Source organism: Triticum urartu, chromosome 2A, assembly GCF_056163025.1.
Source record: "Triticum urartu cultivar PI428250 chromosome 2A, HENAU_Tu73, whole genome shotgun sequence".
Lineage (NCBI taxonomy): Eukaryota > Viridiplantae > Streptophyta > Magnoliopsida > Poales > Poaceae > Triticum > Triticum urartu.
In genome coordinates, this window is record NC_141874.1 from 768,146,699 (window position 1) to 768,166,657 (window position 19,959).

Sequence of the window (19,959 nt, forward strand, 5' to 3'; positions counted from 1 at the left end):
CGCGCTCGGCCCGGAGCCTCTCATTGCCCTCCCTTAGTGCGCCGATAGCCTGCTCAAATGAGGCTTTCATGTCGTCATGCAACCTCGCAAAACGGGAGATCTGATCCATCTGGCCATGGACGATCGCATGCATGCGCCTGTAACAGTCGTTGCCTGCACGCGAGAAATTTTCCCAGGCCGCCGCGGCGCGGCGGGACATCTTTGCTGCATTCATGGCGCGGCGGGACATCTCTGCTGCTTCCGCGGCGCGGCCGGACTAGTCTGCTGCATCGACGGCATGGCGGGACCTCCGTGCTGCTTCAGCAGCGCGGCAGGACCTCTGTGCTGCTACTTCCGCTCGGCGAGACATGTCGGCTGCTCTCGCAGCGAGGCGGGACATCTCTCGTGCTTCCTCTTCCATGCTCGCCTCTCCCTGGTGGCAATCTCTCGACCCATAACTCACGCTGTCCATGGCAAACGCAAGGGAAGGATGCTGAATGGCTTGTTTGTTTTTTGTGGATGAGGAGTTGAGGAGGAATGCGCAGTCATCTTGGCATACTAGTATTTATAACCGAGTACTAATACGCTCCTAAGTGGGAAACCGTTTAGGTTGTGATCAGTGTGAACAGGTTTGCAATTCAATATAGCATGGAGTAATTTGGAATGTGACGAGACGCAAGCTCAAAATTTATTGACGGTTCAAGTTTCGAAGTGCGGCACTATTCTCGGATGGAGTACTTCTTTTTCAACTCTCTCCTTTCCGGTTTTATAGGGCTTATCTCAAAATTTTAGTTTTTCCATTTTATAAGGCTCAATTTGGTTGTTCCCCAACACATGTTCAGATTCCAAGGTGCATTAAATCATTGCATGCAAGTATTAAGAGAAAATTGACCAATGCATGTACTTTATGCATGCATGCATTGCAATTAATGCATTGATAAACATAATTTTTTATCGCCACCAAAACCCACCATTTCTTAAGCTAAAGTAGACCAAGGTAATCCCTATATTAGCATATTACTAAGATAAACAAAAGGCACTGTAGAAACATTTAGGACGTGAGCTTGTCAATCTGAATGTGGAGGGACACAAGCTTAGCCCCGGCCAGCGGCTTGGGCGGAACTGTCAAGAAGGTCAGCTCCTGCACGTCGACGTCACCGAGATCCTTGCTGCTTGTCACCTCCATTTCCACCTTGACAGCATCGGTCGTGCCTTTGGGCTCCCCCGGCGGGCTGTTCGCCCACAGCTTGGCCACGTAGTGCGGCAGTGGGGATGCCCCCGCTCTGATGCAGACGACCGACACGACGATAGGCGTGCCGATGTCGAGCACGCCGCCGACCAAGAAAAACGCGTGGCGGTCCTCCTCCGCGAACAGCAAGAGTCCTGGCTTCGACAGTGGCACTTGCAGCTAGAGCACCTTGCCGTACTGGATCCTGTGCACGGGCATGGGATGCGCGGTGCTGATGTGGTGGTAGAGCGCCAGCGGTGGGCCTTCGTAGCCGCAGACGGGCACGGGGCATTTGCGGGGCGTGAGCGGACACACGCTCTGGTGATCGGCGAGCTTGTGGTAAGTGACGTATCGGTGATCTCGCCCTCCTCGTGCACAACCATCTCTCGACTTGGGCCGGGGTATTACAAAGCTTTACCGTCACATATTTTATACTACTTCAAGGTGCATTAAATCAACACATGCAAGTATCAAAAGGAGAGTCACGGCATGCATGCATGCATTGTAATTAATGCATCGGTAAACGCAAATTATTGAAATATATCGAGTGCAGTGCTTTGATGTGTCGCGTCAACTCGTACATCAACGAGAAGTTTGATTATCCTCTCCCTCCCCGACTTAACTGCACCTACCTTTGGCTGTATGACAGGTTGGCCACACACCTGTCGGGCCCACCTTTCATACACGCAAAGGCAGGAGCGTCCCTCCCTCGCCCATGAGCGTGGTGGCTGGCAAGACTAGGAGAAGCTTTCGCTACATGCTCTCCCTCCCGCACGCGGTGGACATACAGCAGTTCAATCGGTGTCAGATGGCCAGAAGCGTACTGTAGTACTCCTCCAGTGCAGTAGTACTCCATCATTGTTCGACTTCCCGAAGAGGCGAAGAGCCAAGCGCAGCCCGGACGCTCATGTATATACCGCATCATTCTTTGCTCCTTCTTACTACTCCGACATGTGGGAGAGCCAGCATCCGGGTCGACGTGTCATGCACCAGATTAGAGCGCGGAATGGAAGGGGGGCATCACCCCGGTCGGAAGGCCAGTAATTCATGACTATAGTGAGTGGTCATATCACAAGTCTTTCCAGCAGTAACGCGCCGTCAAATCGCACAACCCCACTCACTCAACCTCCTCGCCTCTCTGTCAAACCGCCTACCCGAAAACTGCTGCGCGTACTGCCCGGGAAAAGCCTCGCCCTCAACTTTTAACTATGCGAAAATAGTTCGAGCTTGTTTGTTCTATATAAATACAGTAGGTACTGTATGTTTATTCACCCGTGGGGTTGTTCAATGAATGGAGGGGCGGGGAGCACAAGTGAACAATACTGTAGTACTACTAGTAGTAGTAAGTAGGAGTCGTACAGTAGTCACCTTAAATAGAGAGTTTCTTTTCTTTAATGCCACGTACACAAATTGAAATGCTTGTTGTGGAGAGAAAAAAGTTAATCACTCCACTATATATGGACGCAGGGGCCTGAGCGCTTGCTTTACTAGGGTTGCTCTCTTCATTCTCTCATCCTCTCCAGATATAAACAAGACAGCGGTAGCAACATTTTCTCTCTGCTCACCGCTGGTCACAGATTCGGCCGGATCCCTTCGGCCGGTGTGTGTAGAGGACTAAAAGGTGCATCGTTCACGCGGTCATCGCCGCCGAGGGAGGAAACCCACAGCTGCCGGAGGGGCCCGATCCTCTGCCCGTGTCATTCTCTCCGACACAGCGCCGGCTTGGGAGGTCCTCCGACCCTTCTTCCTCCCTGTCGTATTGTCCGCAGATCCGACCTGCCGCCGCCGACATCCTAGCGACCCTCAGGTATAAGTTCTTTGAAAGCGGCCTTGCTCTACTGCCCCAGCTCCCCACGTGTCTGCATGTGCATCTTTTTCTACTCCCATCAGCTCTTCCAAAGCCACCTAAATTTTTAGTATTATTAGAGGTAAAGCTACTTCATGCATTCGAATCTAGGGCTTTGTTCAAACAACGAAGAAAGGGGGGAAGTTGTAGCATGAATCTAGGACTTGATTCAAAGAGGAAATAATATGGTGAAAGTAGTAGAGACCGGATACCCAACCGGTCTCTTGGCTGAAAAGGGAAATAATGGGAAAACACAGTACAAACTGGATAAGGAACAGATCTATTATTGGTTGAAAAAAGGATAGGAAGTGGCGGCTGGTGGACAAGTCAACAGAGTATGTCCAGGATTAGATTTGCTGCCATCACATAGTAAAAGGTCTCCGGGATTAGATTTGCTGCCCTCACATAGTAAAAGGTCTCAGGATTAGATTTTCTGCCCTCACATAGTAAAAGGTCTCAGGATTATATTTGCTGCCCTCACATAGTAAAAGGTCTCCAGGATTAGATTTGCTGCCCTCACATAGTAAAAGGTCTCCAGGATTAGATTTTCAACCCTCACATAGTACAAGGTCTCCAGGATTAGGTTTGCTGCCCTCACATAGCATGAACAAACTCGACATCACCACTTTATGCCTCCTTGTAGGTACATTGTGCTGATGCATCCACTATCGCATGTCCTTATACCAACCTTTTGCTGTTGTTAATGTAAGGGCTTCATGTAAAATGAAGCGATCACACTGTTACCTTAGGGACATGTCTAACCAGTGTTATTGTTAATCTAATGCCTCCAATGATAAGATGCAATTAAACTGTGTTACAAATGGCACTCCTGCTGTTTTCCCCAGTATGATAAGTAAGTTGCTCCTTTACGCTGCTGAGTGTCCTGGTGTCCCCACGGTCCCATGCCCTTAAACCAACTCTTTAGCTGCTGTTGATTTACTGTGTCTGGTAAACAAGCAATGCCACCATTAAAGTAATCCCATATTTGAGGAATCTCATTGTTGATTGTAATGCTTCTGGTAACATGAAGCATTGCTGACGTTTTAAAATTTCTACTGTCCTTGCGTGATTGCCATGAACATAATTAAGATGCTTCTTTTCATTTTGTATATGTTTCGTATATTCCTATTGACAAGCAACTGTTTACTTTCTATCTTTTTGTGCAGATAGGGATATCCATTTCACCTTATTGCTATTGTGACCTTTTGGTGAACTGCACAAAACACTTTTTTTGGAATGAGTGTCTTGTGCAGTTCAACTAAAATGTCACGTGGGCAACATCTCTCAATTTTGGTGGAACTGCACAAAATGGTGATTGGAGTTTCCAAAATCTCTGCCTAGTTCTGCTGGTGATCTCGTGCAAAATTTTATTAGCCTTTGCAAGATGAGCCGTCACTGTCACCACAATGGCACTTTATTTTAGTGGAACTGCACAAAAGGATAACAAAATTATAGTTGCACCTTACATGAGCCGGACAGCCAACCTTAATGTTCCTTAATTTTAGTGCAACTACTAAAGAAGAACCTGCCAGCTCACGAGAGCAAGTACTTCTTGCTAGCTGAATGATGCAATCTTTGCTTCATTTCAGGTGAACTGCAGAAAAAGGCGCATGAATTGAATCATGGAAGTCCAGGCAGGCTTCATCCGAGTGGAGCTGTAGGTTGAGTAAAGGAGGCCACTATTAAAGTGAAATCATGCTCTCCTGGTTTGTGCTATGCAAACAGGAATACTCAACTACAGATGTTGTGACGGTTAAGAGCATTCGCCAAGTTCTTCGATTGTATGACATGGCTAGCGAAGATGGATTTAATCCCGATATTCGCTTTATCAAAAGGCTCTAATGGGTTGGTTCTGAATCTTGCAAGCTGGGAATCAGTGAGACGTGTAGGCATCTTTGTTGTACTTATTATTTGAATCTTATTTGTTGGTTCTGAATCTTGCAAGCTGGGAATCAATGAGATGTGTAGGAATCTTTGTTGTACTTATTATTTGGATCTTATTTGTTGGTTCTGAATCTTGCAAGCTGGGAAACACGGCATGATGATGCAGAGGACAACAACCATAACAAACAGTTCAAACTTGGTAGTATTATCTTTGTGAAAGTGCGACAAATGTGCTGATCGTGTGCGTCCTGAGAATAATAATTCTAAATGTTGTACATGTTGATCCTGTGGCACTGATAGAACGAGCAAATGCATTGCTTGTTTTAAGTATAAATTTCTATTAGAGCTAATTAAATTTAAGTAAAGTGACCACTAACTCATGTTATTATAGTACCAATACAGACCCGCTCGTGAACCGACGTGTGGCTGAGGGTGCATCTTCTGTCGGGCGTGCAGCGGACGAGGGAGGGGTAGTAACTGTTGTCGCCTGTACACACTTCGCTTACTGTTGAATCCAGTTCCCCAGGAGCTGAAAAACGAACTGCTGCCGCCGCCTACACACTCGTTCACTCGAAGAGACTCCAATGGCGATCCGAGGGGTGAGCCTGTTGGATATGGACTTCAGCAAGGAGTTCCCCTTGGTGTTCGCTGTTCAGTCCTATGGATGCACCAAGTTGAATGTGATGTACACCAACGATACGGACTCGGTGAACCTCTGCCTCGCCTCAGTCCTATGGCTGCACCAAGTTCTGGAGCATTCGCCCGTTTCATCGGCAGCGCCGACTGCACCTTCTCTACGGTGGAGAGAAGGAAGAACGCGATGATTCGGCCATCTGGTGCAACAAGCTTGTCGACATCCAGAAGCAATACAAGATCATCAGCAACGGGCAGGAGAAGGACTCTGTGGTTGACCTCGCTGAGACCATCATCGACCCCTGATATGCCAACATGAAAGAAGATGACCTGAACACGTGGGAGGTACCTCTGAATCTAGCCTACATAACCTACGTAGCCTAGGACGCATACGCATGCTACGACATGTACAGGAAGATCTTGGACATGAGGGCGTGTCTACTTCCCGTAACCGACGAGTACACAGACAGCCGCAGCGTCATGATCAAGCGTGCCAGGAAGGTCTAGATGTTGTACTTTATCTGTTTATAAGCACCTTTATCATCTGAGTGTTTCATGCATTAGCCTATGTGTCGTAATTATCTGTTTTGTCCGAAATATTTCTTTTAAGAACCCATTAACCTGATTGCTTTTTTAGTGGCTATTTGCTTATGTATGTAAACTAGTTCACTTGTCCGTAAAAAAAACTAGTTCACTCGGCTGCCGTGCTTTGAATCTCCTTCCTCCCAACATATTCCCCTCCTTAGGTGGACCCAGCAGGTCTCTGAATTTTCTCCCACTTTCTTTTTCGATGTAAACTGAGTTTTCTCCCAGTACTTTCCCCTAGAACCAACTCAACTGTCCCACGTCTAGCCTAAAAAATAATAATACCCCACGTACTATTAACTCATCAAATTAAAATGATATTTTATTACGTAAGTTGAAAGTTCTTACAAAATAATAATAATAATAATAATAATTGTTTATATATAACTTGGCAAGTTAACTCCTAGTGATTGCGTACATAAGCTTGCAAAGATTTTACTGACGTGCAATCATGTGTTTATGTTTTTATAAAATTTCTCCGTCTAGCCCAACATGATATTTTCACCCAGCCCAGCAAGTCCGCGGATTTCGAGAAAAATGCAAATGGGATATAAACAGGCTGCATAGATGCTACATGAGTGTTTCACCCAGCCCACCAAATGGACTAAAAAATGTTCCCCCTGCTGACAGGTCGGACCCACCAGCTATATCTTCGCACGCAAGGAAGTGCCTCCTTATTACACGCAAAATAACGATATCCATCCAACGGCCGTAGTGCTTCTTCAACCTCTGGTCTTCTTGCTCCAGCCGCCCAAAGTAGCGTCGGTCGTGCCGCATGCTCCTGCCTCCCGTGGCCGGCTGTGCTGCCACGGAGGCCTCACCGCCCCCTACTATTCCCACCGCTAGCCAGGCCCTGCGGCGACGGCAGCCTCACACCGCAGCCGAACCAGTGAACCCTCGTACTCCTCTTCGTGCGGGCTTCCACTTCCGCGTCGTCCCCTTCCTAGGCCTCGCCGTCGTCCACCGCTGTGGTGCTCTCCGCGCGGCATGGTCAACGTGGTCAAGGAACGACTTCCATCAGAAGAGTACTGTACGTGGAGAGGCTGACAGCTAGGTCCACGGCCACACCCTAGTTTTTTTGTGATTTGCCAAGCAAGTCGCTTTGTCAGGCATGTTGGGCTGCAAATCTTTCAAGACGAGGAGAGCTTTCATTCGGTTGGCCGAAAAAATGGCCCATCAGTAATGAGAAATGGGCTGTACATTTTTAAAACACATCAAACCGGCAATTAGTTTCAAATATCTTTTTTTCATTTCAAGATTTTAAATTACATTAATTTTTATGCGTGGAGAATTTGTTGGATTTTATATTGATATACATTTATTTTTAAAATCAGTTTGAATGTGAGTCGAAATTTCGGGATCAAAAACAGTTCGGACCGCACCGAAATATGCAAAATTTCGTATAATTTTTTAACCGTGGCCACAATTTGGGTTGTAATGCTAACAAAAAGAATATGGGCTCCAAAAAAACCTTAAGAATTAGCAAATGGGCTGAAAATTATTAGAAATAATGGCAGATGGGCTATATGCTGTTTTCCATAGATTTGAGGCTTTCCTAAAAAAGGTTGACGCACAAGCAGTGACTGTTGGATGTCCATCCAACGGCCGTCGTGCTTCTTCAATCTCTGCTGTTCCTGCTCCAGCCGTTCAAACAAGCACCGGCGGGACTGCCTACTCCCTCCTCCCCGCGGCCGGCTATGCTGCCACGCAGGCCTCACTGCCCCACCGTACTCCCATCGCTGGCCTAGCCATCCCTCTACTCACCCACACCTGCTGTTATTCTCCGGCGACGGCAGACGAACCAGTAAACCCTCGTACAGTCGTACTCCCCTCCGCGTGGAAACAAAAACAACGGCCGAGTCTTCCCTGCCTCCGTGTCGTTCCCTTCCTAGGCCTCGCCGTCGTCCACCGCCCTGGTGCTCTCGGCGTGGCGTGGTCACCGTGGTCAACGACCGACATGCATCTGAAGTGGACTGTACGTGGAGAGGCTGACAGCTGGGTCCACGGCCGCACGCAAGGAAATGCCTCCTCATTATGCGCAAAATAATGATTTCCTCCACCTGACATCTGGGACCCACCGAAACGGCCTCTGTATTTCGCGAAAAAAACGTTACCGCCGCTGACAGCTCGGACCCACCAGCTATATCTTCGCACGCAAGGAAGTGCCTCCTTATTACGCACAAAAAATGAATACTCCCCCTGCTAGCTGGGACCCAGTATAGTGGGCCTACTAAGTTGATGGGAACGAAGGGCTTTGTCAACTTAGTCAATATGCACGATTCTAGCTCGACTGACTGTACGATGTCCATCCAACGGCCATAGTGCTTCTTCAACCTCTGGTCTTCTTTCTCCAGCCGCCCAAAGCAGCGCCGGTCGTGCCGCCTGCTCCTGCCTCTCATGGCCGGCTGTGCTACCACGGAGGCCTCACCGCCCCCATACTACTCCTACAGCTGGCCAGGCCATCCCTCCACTCCACTCACCCACACCCCCTGTTATTTTGTGGCGACGGCAGCGCAGCCGAACCAGTGAACCCTCGTACTCCTCTCCGCGTGGGCATCCACTGCCGCGTCTTCCCTGGCTCCGCGTCGTCCCCTTCCTAGGCCTCGCCGTCGTCCATCGCCGTGGTGCTGTCGGCGCGGCGTGGTCAATATGGTCAACGACCGAATTCTATCGGAAGAATACTGTATGTGGAGAGGCTGACAGCTGGGTCCACGGCAACCGCAAGGAAGTGCCTCCTTATTACGCGGAAAATAATTATTCCTCCACCTGACAGCAGGGACCCACCGGACGCCCACCAATATATCGCGAAAAAAACATTTGCCCCTGACTGTTGGGACCTACCCGACGGGCCACCGTATTTCGTGAAAAAAACGTTCTCCCTGATGTCAGCTTGGACCCACCGGAAGTGCCTCCTTATTACGCACAAAAAAATGAATACCCCCTGCTACCTGGGACCCACCTTGGTGGGAGGCTGACTTGTGGGCCTACTAAGTTGACGGGGACGGAGGGCTTTGTCAACTTAGTCGATATGCACGATTCTAGCTCCAGTGACCGTACGATCTCCATCCAACGGCCATAGTGCTTCTTCAACCTCTGGTCTTCTTGCTCCAGCCGCCCAAAGCAGCGCCGGTCGTGCCGCCTGCTCCTGCCTCCCGTGGCCGGCTGTGCTGCCGCGGAGGCCTCACCGCCCCCATACTACTCCCACCACTGGCCAGGCCATCCCTCCACTCCACTCACCCACACCCCCTGTTATTCTGTGGTGACGGCAGCGCAGCCGAACCAGTGAACCCTCGTACTCCTCTCCGCGTGGGCATCCACTGTCGCGTCTTCCCCGGCTCCGCGTCGTCCCCTTCCTAGGCCTCGCCGTCGTCCACCACCGTGGTGCTGTCGGTACGGCGTGGTCAATATGGCCAACGACCGAATTCCATCGGAAGAATACTGTATGTGGAGAGGCTGACAGCTGGGTCCACGGCAACCGCAAGGAAGTGCCTCCTTATTACGCGGAAAATAATTATTCCTCCACCTGACAGCAGGGACCCACCGGACGCCCACCAGTATATCGCGAAAAAAATGTTTGCCCCTGACTGTTGGGACCTACCCGACGGGCCACCGTATTTCGCGAAAAAACGTTCCCCCTGCTGTCAGCTCGGACCCACCGGAAGTGCCTCCTTATTACGCACAAAAAAATGAATACCCGCATGCTAGCTGGGACCAACCTTGGTGGGAGGCTGACTTGTGGGCCTACTAAGTTGACGGGGATGGAGGGCTTTGTCAACTTAGTCAATATGCACGATTCTAGCTCCAGTGACCATACGATGTCCATCCAACGGCCATAGTGCTTCTTCAACCTCTGGTCTTCTTGCTCTAGCCGCCCAAAGCAGCGTCGGTCGTGCCGCATGCTCCTGCCTCCCGTGGCCGGCTGTGCTGCCGCGGAGGCCTCACCGCCCCCTACTATTCCACCGCTGGCCAGGCCCTGCGGCGACGGCAGCCTCATACCGCAGCCGAACGAGTGAATCCTCATACTCCTCTCCGCATGGGCATCCACTGCCGCGTCTTCACCGGCTCCACGTCGTCCCCTTCCTAGGCCCCGCCGTCGTCCATCGCCCTGGTGCTCTCAGCGCGGCGTGGTCAACGTGGTCAAGGAACGACTTCCATCGGACGTGGACTATACGTGGAGAGGCTGACAGCTGGGTCCACGACGGCACGAAGGAAGTGCCTCCTTATTACGCGGAAAATAATGATTCCTCCACCTGACAAGAGGGACCCACCGGACGGGCCACCGTATTTCACGAAAAAACGTTTCCTCCTTGACTGCTGGGACCCACCAGCTACACCTTCGCACGCAAGGAAGTGCCTGACAGTCGGGACCCACCTGGTCGAAGCGTACGTAGCGTTGTCATTCTGGTCGCGAACGTGTACGTACATATATATTGGTGGATGTAGAGGCGCGCACGTGTCGTAGTAGAGGCGGCCAGGGTGCAAGAAAGAAAATACGGCCACGTATGTGTACATACAGGCGGGGTCTCGAACGCCTACTCGCGCATACATACAGCGAGGGCTCGTGTACATGGCTGGGTCGGAACGGAGAAACAGCGTCGTCGTCGTGTTCATGGGTCGGAACGGAATGCATGGTCGTGTTCATCGGGAGGGCTTGGACGGAAGAGGCGATGGAAACGAGGCCTAGCATACCGCACAACGGAGGAAACAGACTTCCTACGGTCGAAACGGGGGTCCTGTTGATCGGGAGGGGTGTGGCGTACCGCAAAACGGAGGAAATGGACCTCCTACGGTCGAAACGGGGGTCCTGTTGATCGGGGAGGGTGTGGCGTACCACAAAACGGAGGAAACGGGCCTCTTACGGTCGAAACAGGGGTCCTGTTGATCGGGAGGGGTGTGGCGTACCGCAAAACGGAGGAAACGGACTTGTGTTGGAGCGCTACGGTCGAAACGGGGGTCCTGTTCATCGGGAGGGGTGTGGCGTACCGCAAAACGGGACTCCACGGGATACTGTTCATCTCCACCATCGACCCCCTCCAGCCTCCACGAGCTACTGTTCATCCATCGTCGACCTCCTCCAGCCTCCACGGGCTCCTGTTCATCCAGCCTCCACCACGCGCTACTCCACCGGCTACTGTTCAACCACCCCTCCATCGTCTACTATTCATCCAGCCCTCCACACCACAGGGTCCTGTTCAACCACCCCTCCACGGGCACCCCCCCACCACTGTCTACTGTTCATCCTGCCCTCCACACCACGGGGTCCTGTTCATCCACCCCTCCACGGGCACCCCTCCACCGTCTACTGTTCATCCAGCCCTCCACCACACCACGGGGTCCTGTTCATCCAGAGGCAACGCCACCGCTCACTGTTCATCCACCCCCCCTCCCACAACGCTCACTGTTCATCCCATCGATCGGCTTCAGTTAGCAGCAGTAGCCAAGGAATCGCTCGATCTGGTTCAGTTAACAGCCATCGATCGATCGCTCGGGTTCAGTAACGCGTAGCCTGCAGTACAATCGCTCGGGTTCAGTTAGAGCCCAATGCCTCACTCGGGTTCAGTTAGAGCCAATGCCTCGCACACGCGCATGTAAGTGTACGAGAGAAACGCGCATCGCTCGGCCCCCGACCTCCAACCGTAACCGGGAACTCCCCAAAATTTTCCTCCCCCTTGCTTCTACCACGGTTTTTTCCCTCATGGACGGCCCAAAGAATGTCATGCAGCTGCGTCTCCGGCCCGCCCAGGAGGAAAAGCCCATTTTCTTTCATGATTTTTTTGTCATAGAAGTAGGAGCCCACCACATCTATGATGATACTGGGTTTTGTCACAATTATCGTCATAGAAGTGTCATATGTATGACAGAAAAAAATTTCGTTCGGCCCAAAATGTCACGGATGTGTCTTTTTTTGTAGTGGTAGTCATGTGAATTTGGTATTCGTTTGATATTTTGATAAGATGTATGTTGTCTAGCCTCTAGTGGTGTTATGTGAACGTCGACTACATAACACTTCACCATTATTTGGGCCTAGAGGAAGGCATTGGGAAGTAATAAGTAGATGATGGGTTGCTAGAGTGACAGAAGCTTAAACCCTAGTTTATGCGTTGCTTCGTAAGGGGCTGATTTGGATCCATATGTTTCATGCTATGGTTAGGTTTACCTTAATACTTTTGTTGTAGTTGCGGATGCTTGCAATAGAGGTTAATCATAAGTGGGATGCTTGTTCAAGTAAGAACAACACCCAAGCGCCGGTCCACCCACATATCAAATTATCAAAGTATCGAACGCGAATCATATGAACGTGATGAAAACTAGCTTGACGATATTCCCATGTGTCCTCGGGAGCGCTTTTCCTATTATAAGAGTTTGTTCCGGCTTGTCCTTTGCTACAAAAGGATTGGGCCATCTTGTTGCACTTTATTTACTTTTGTTACTTGTTGCTCGTTACAACCTATCTTATCACAAAACTATCTGTTACCACTTATTTCAGTACTTGCAGAGAATACCTTGCTGAAAACCGCTTATCATTTCCTTCTGCTCCTCGTTGGGTTTGACACTCTTACTTATCGAAAGGACTATGATAGATCCCCTATACTTGTGGGTCATCACAGCGCATAAGATTTGCTACCTTAGGATCTACGAAATACCGATGTAGACGCGGAGTAATCGAAAAGTACCATACAACTTTCTTTGGAGCTTTCTTTTCGGCCTTTTTATATCGTGAAGCATTGCACTTTGGACAGATGGTTTTTTCCGCGTGCTCGTTCCGATATATGATGCAATCATTGATGCATGTGTGATATCTAATATGTGGCAGATCAAGAGGGCACACGATTTTCTTTGCCTCCTCGACACTAGTAGGACACAGGCTTCCCGCGGGAAGAACCTTCTTTAGGTACTTCAGAAGCTCATCCAGGCTTGTATCTGTTCATTTGTTTTTTGTCTTCATCTTTAGAAGTCTAGTGTGAAACTCAAGCGGGTCACCTCGGGATTGCAACCATCATACAAAGGAGTCATCGAGTCTACCTCCAGTTGCGCCAGTTTGGCCTCCTCTCTTGAAGCAGCTCTATCGCTAGTCGTCTTCTTGCGAAGCAGGTCTCAAACATGCGGGTCCCTCATGGCTGAACTTAGTAGCAAAGAAGATGGTGGCGTGTCTGCGTCTTCTCCGCTTTCAACTGCCTCTTTGCCATCGACATTTCCGAGGTCGTCTTCCTCTTCGGGCACATAATCGGTCATCTCTTCGTCTGGTGGCCCCATGTCGTTATTTCCTGCCACGTCGACGTCATCATCATCATCATCATCATCATCATCATCATCATCATCATCATCATCATCATCATCATCATCTTCACTTATCCACCGAGTATGGCCATGCATGAAACCATGCATGAGCAGGTGCGCCTTGAATTTACCACCCTGAAAGGGGTCAAGCCTGACTCTTCCTTTGCATTTTCGACACGGACATAAAACATCCCTCAGTCTTTTTTCATACATGTCATCCACAGTGGATTTCCAGTATCTTTCCACCATCCTTCCATTGACCTTCATGATCACCTGCGCGCGGAGCAAATATTATAACCACGTATATATGCATGCATGGATCAAATTCATACAAAAATTCGGCATGACCTTCCCTAAACATAGGACATATTGAGTTTGCCCGAAATTCACCGAAACGGAAATGAATCGACATTTTGGCAAAACATAGGCAACTCATGTCACTCACATGCCACACACAATTTGTTATATTCATATCGCACATAGTTTCGGTCCTAATCGCAAACACACATATTTCCATTCTTGCACAACTCTTTTTTTGCTCACCTATTTGTCGGGAGGAATATCGAGCACCTTCTTATAATTAGCTAGTAGCTCTAGATAGAGCTATAAGAGGGAGGAGGGAGGGCATTAATGGAGGGGGTGGTGGAGGCGCAAAGAAGAGAAGGGGAGAAGGGGCAAAAGAAAGGAAGAGGAAGGAGGGAGGGCATTAATGGAGGGGTGGTGGAGGGGCAAAGAAGAGAAGGGGAGGAGGGGCAAAAACAAGGAAGAGAAAGGAGGGAGGGCATTAATGGAGGGGGGAGGAGGGGCAAAGAAGAGGGGGAAGCATTGTAGGACAAGCAAGTGCAAGAGGGAGGGGGAGAAAGAAAGGGGGAGGAAGAAGAAGGGGGGAAAGGTGGCAGATATTTTGGCTGACGACCATAGTAGTAGCGCTGGGCACCAAAGCGTGCTACTGCTATGTGTGCCAGCCAAAATATCTACTCGTATATAAAACTAGCTATAGCGCTTGTCCAGAAAACACGCTACTGGTAAAAGATTACACATAGAAGAAGTAGCAGTAGCGCTTCTTAATGGCCCCGTGCTACAGTTATTTTCTTAACAGTAGCGCTTGTTAGGGTACCAATGCTGCTACTATTTTTTGGCCGGGGGGTGTGGCGTGCCTAACTTACCAGTAGTGTGCCCTCTAGAAACCAAGGCTGCTGCTAAGTTGTACCAGTAGCGGTTTGTAACACACGCTACTGCTAATTATCAGTAGCGTGGGCACCAAAACACACGCTACTGGTAAACTTCTATGTATAAGCCTTTTCCTAGTAGTGGGAAAGTATTTAGCACTCAAGACCTGTGCACATAGACTCCCTGGCCGTTGTATTAGCCTCCATATTTGTCGAGATAACATAGCAATGTTAAAACCAAACTTCAAAATATCGGATATCGGGTTCATATCGGTTTGGCTTCGACATATCGGATGTCAGATATCGGGTGATATATCGGACGATATGTAGATATATCGGAGAAAACATGTCTAGTTTATTATTTCATTATTCTTGTTCAAAACTTTATTTTTAGTAAAACAAAATGTATGATGTCAATGCTTTAACATGACACTTTTAGATTCCTAGTTTATTGACTTGTTGATTAAGAAACTATTAAGGAAATATTCACAAAATCCTGGCTTTATGATTAAAAACAATGTGATATACATGCATTTGTATGAAACATTGTGCACAACTTTGATAATATATAATCAATTTGTAAATGCATAATTATATTTCACTGCATTCTGATAAATAATTGTTGTCATCTATGTATCGTTCTATATTGGCGGACATATCGGGCTAGATATCGGCCATATCGGTCGATATTTCGGTCCATGTCGGATGATATGTTTGAAAATGATATCTACAAAATGATATGTTATGTTTATATCGGTAGAGCCCCAAAAATGATATATCGGCCTATATATCGGTCGTATCGGCCTAGATTTAAAAGTTTGGTTAAACCAGTGTATGTCTCGGAAGCCTAAGCCCCCGTGTGACCTCGACTTTGTGAGTTTTAGTCACACAATCCAATGGATTTTGGATTCGTTACCGTGTTGGTTCCACCAAAACCTACCAATTAGAGAGCTTATCTCCTCACAAAGTGACTTGGTAAGATAGAAACACGACATAGCATAGGTTGGGATGGCCTGCACTTACTTCCCTACTTTGTCCAGAAAACATCCCTTCCAGCCCTGAATCCTACGCCAGATGGCATCCTTGATATATGCAAAGACCTTCTTCATCGACCGGCCCACATACACTTGTAGCCCAAGGTAACGCTCATTCCCGGTTTCACAGGTATGCCGACTCTTTGTTTCATTGTTTCCTTCTGTTCTCTTTAGGTATTAGCACTGAACATGATCGCACTTTTTTCTGTATTGATCCACTGTCCAGAGCAGCCCTCATACAGGTCCAGCAGCCTCTTTAGCTCAATTGCTTCTCCATTGTTCGCTTTGATCATCAATACCGAGTCATCCGCGAAAAAAAGATGGGTGATAGCTGGGGCACCCTGATACACTCGCACCCCACTAAGCCTTCATGTCCTTTCTTCATCATGTAGCAGCACGGTCACCCTCTCCGCACAAATGACAAATAGATACGGCGAGAGTGGGTCTCCTTGACGCAACCCCCGGGTGGGCACAAACTGCTCCGTCAGACAACTATTGACCTTGATTTGATACCGAATAGTAGCAACACATTCATAATCAGGTCCACCCAGGTTTTTAAAAAAGAGTGAATTCCGGTTTTTACCCCCTATTTTGACATTTTTGACACTAATTACCCCATTTAGCAAGATTTCATTCATTTTACCCCATTTAGCAAAAATGTTGTCACAGTTTACCCCGTTTAATTTTTTTGAGCATTCTGACTGATGGGCCACAATTGTCGGGTCCAGCTGGCATGCCATGTCAGTGGTTTTTCCTGACTATTTTTCTCACTGCTGAACTGGGCAGCGCCGCTTCTTCTGACCGGCTCAGCCGATGGAGGTCGCTCGCGGCACGTCCAACGTCCAAGTCGGCCGCGCGCCACGCTCGCCTCCCATGGCTTCTCGTTTGTGTTGTTCTCCCCTAATTAACATTCAAACTGATTTTCTTATAAGCATCAAGTTCCTCTAGTATGTTCACCATGCCCGCATCATCTGTTAACTCAATCAAGGAGTTCCGTTGGCCCCCTTCTTCTGATAATTAGCGTTGTTCCAAGGGTTGGAACCCAATTCCTTCATCTTCTTCTTTATATCAAAATAAATAATGAAATACCTCTCAATCATCTCTGGGCTCTGGATTCTTGTATCCACGGACATGTAAAATATGCCTAACACTCTACATCTCCGTTGCCATCCGCTTTGTGCAAGAAAAAGAAAAATGAATTAGTGGCTGCAATCATAATATACTCTAATACGGTGAACGAACACGTTTCAGCATGCATCATAAGATACAAAGATCCAAACTTCCTTTACAGCTAGCAAGTAACAACACATACTCTTCAGTCAACATATTTGCTACCTAGATATTTAGATATGTAAGTGCATCAGAGTTAGTAAAGTAGTATATTTACACCACTTTAATCTAATCTACAGAACCATCCATACTTAAGGCCATATATGATAACTGAAGAAAAGCATACATGATTTTAGATTATATTGGTAACAATTTCTCCTATAATTTATTCAATGGTAATATGACATGCTGATCAAGTACAATCGTCCCATCAGAATACTTCAAACCGGAAATGAGTTTAGTAGGGAGAAAAATAGACAGAAAAAACCCGTTGACGTGGCATGCCAGCTAGACCTGACAAATTGTGACCCGTAGGTCAGAACGCACGCAAAATTTAAAAGAGGGTAAATTGTGGCAACACTTGTGCTAAATGGGGTAAAACGGATGAAATCCCGCTAAATGGGGTAATTAGTGTCAAAAAAGTCAAAATAGGGGGTAAAAACCGAAATTCACTCTTTAAAAAACAACAACCGTTCCATCATAATTTATAGGAAGTTTCGCTTGACCCTATCATACACTTGCTCATGTCCGCCTTAATTGCTGCATAACCCTCTTTCCCCCGCTTCTTGTTCAGCAGCATGTGGAAAAGCTTGTATGCGATCAACACGTTATCCGTGATTAGTCGCCCCGGAACAAACGCACTTTGGTTTTCCGATGTTACTTCAGGCAAAATAAGCTTCAGTCTATTGGCGAGAACCTTTGACACGAGCTTGTAAAGCACGTTACATAAGCTTATGGGCCTCAAATCCTTGATTTTGATTGGGTCATTCACTTGAGGGATTAGCACAACATATGTATCATTCCACCCTTCTGGCATTGGCCCACCATTCAGCACGCTGAGCACTTCCATCACAATTTCTCTCCCATCATCTCCCAATGTTTCTTGTGCACAAAGAAGGCATGACATCCGGCCCTGGAGCCTTTAGATCGCCGATATGATCCAGGGCCGCTTTGACCTCCTCCTTCTTGAACTCTTGCGTTAAGCATTCGTTCATCAGCGGTGTTAAGAATTCAAGAAAAATCATGATTTTGAAAAAAATCACATGTTTGAATAAAGTTCATAGATTTGAAAAAAAATCACAAATTCCAAAAAAATTAGTTACTTAAAAAATTTCTTTGATTTTTAATTAAAAACAGGATTTTTTTTAAACATTTCATCAATTCTTTAGAAAAGTACATGGATTTGAAAAAAATCATTGGTTTTGATAAAAAAAAGTTCATGGCCTTGAAAAAATTGCATCAGGTTTGAAAAAATGTTGATGATTCGAGAAATGTTCATCAATTTTGAAAAAGTTCACAATTTGAGAAAAGTTCTTTTTATATAAATAAAATTCAAAAATTAGAAAAGGTCAATCAATTGTTTCAAAAAGTTCATCAAATTGAGTAGAAGTTCACAAATTGCAAAAAAAGAAGATTTGAATAAACTTTCAAATTTGAAAATGTTCATGTATTTCAAGAAAGAAAAGAAAAAGGAACAACAAAAAGGAAAAAAGGAAAACTGAAGTAAAAACCAAATGAAAAACCTCCCAAAAAAACAGAAAAAAAGAGTTTCGAAGCGCGGAATAAGAAGTAGAAGAAGTATTTGTGGCCACAACAGCTGAGCCGTCCGAGTTGTTTGCTGCTTTTGGAAGGAAGAAGTGAGGTTCAGGGTTAAAATTAATGAAAATGGACCGAAGCCAGGAAGCAGGGGGGGGTGTGCCGGTTTGTTTCGTCACCTTTAACCATAGCGCCAAATAGGAATCAGGCTCGACGCTGCTATGTATCACTTGTTGCGAGCAACATGTAGCAATCGCCTACATCGTGAGGCAAAGGGCCAGCCCAGTAACAGCATGGGGTAGCTTTTACCAATTTCCACTCGTATTCAGAATAGTTCCGCCTCGAAAATATCTGAATAATTAAAGTCTGTTTCTGTGTTTTTTCTGAAAAAATCTTCACCAATTTCTAAAATGTTCATGAACATTTTTAATATATGATGAAATTTTTTAAGTTACACACTGAAAAAAATTAATATATGGTGTATAATATTCTGAAAACTCACTGAACCAATATACTAGCAAACAATTTTTCTACACAATGATCCTTTTTCAATGTAGAGTGATTTTTTTAAAGAAATTTGCAGTGCCATTTTTTCCAATACACACTGAACATTATGTGTGTGTGTGTGTGTGTGTGTGTGTATTCTGCTAACACTTACGAATTGCACGCTCAACACGAGGGCACTGCACTTTCCGCAGCAAAGGTACTGTAGTACATAGACTAGTGAACTTCGGTTCGGAAAAACCTGCATGTAGTGTTTTTCGGTACTATTTTCATTTTAGTTTTTAACTGTTTGTCGGAACTTGGCGTATAATATACCGTTGGAAAGCTATGAATTAGGCGCCACTTTCCATGTTGAACACTTTTCGAGATTGCTCGTGGTTTAAGAGCAGTTTCGAAAACGATGGGCGCCCAACGAGTGGCAGCGAGCGTATTTTTGCGTTTTTTCACAAACCGCTTATTGGAATGAAGCAAATGATACGCCGTTAGAAAGATATCGTCGAGGCACAACTTTTTTGTATGTATTATTTTCTCTAATTCGTTGCAGTTTAAAAGCAGTTTCAAATTTACTAAATCACGAAATTCTGTTTTTTTTAAAAAATCAAATTTTCGGTACTTTTTTCGCTCCAGTTTTTTAACCATTTGTCAAAACGAGGCGTGTGATACGCCGCTAGAAAGCTACGGACGAGGCACAACTTTCATATGCACAAATGTTTTTAAGATTCCTTACGGTTTTGAAATAATTATAAAAATTATGCGCCGGACGACGAGTTGCAGCGGTTGTTTTTTCGTGATTTTTTACAAACCGCTTGTCGGAATGATGCAAATGATATGCCACTGGAAAGATATCAATGAGGCGCAACTTTTTCATGTAGAACATCTTCTCCAATTCCTTACGGTTGAAGAGCAGTTTTGAAATTACGGAAATGCGGGTACTCTGTTTTTCGCGACACCAAA

At 46.8% G+C, this 19,959-nt stretch overlaps 1 protein-coding gene across 1 annotated transcript; it reads right to left on the minus strand.

The window, feature by feature from the left end:
- Positions 1–1,030: 1,030 nt before the first annotated feature.
- Positions 1,031–1,426, minus strand: LOC147988126 (uncharacterized). The gene is made up of 2 exons (XM_087542616.1): positions 1,397–1,426; positions 1,031–1,342 (listed from the first exon to the last, which is right to left on the minus strand). The coding sequence occupies exons 1-2, from the start codon at positions 1,424–1,426 to the stop codon at positions 1,031–1,033; spliced, it is 342 nt and encodes a 113-aa protein (XP_087398742.1).
- Between the last annotated feature and the right edge of the window lie 18,533 nt (positions 1,427–19,959).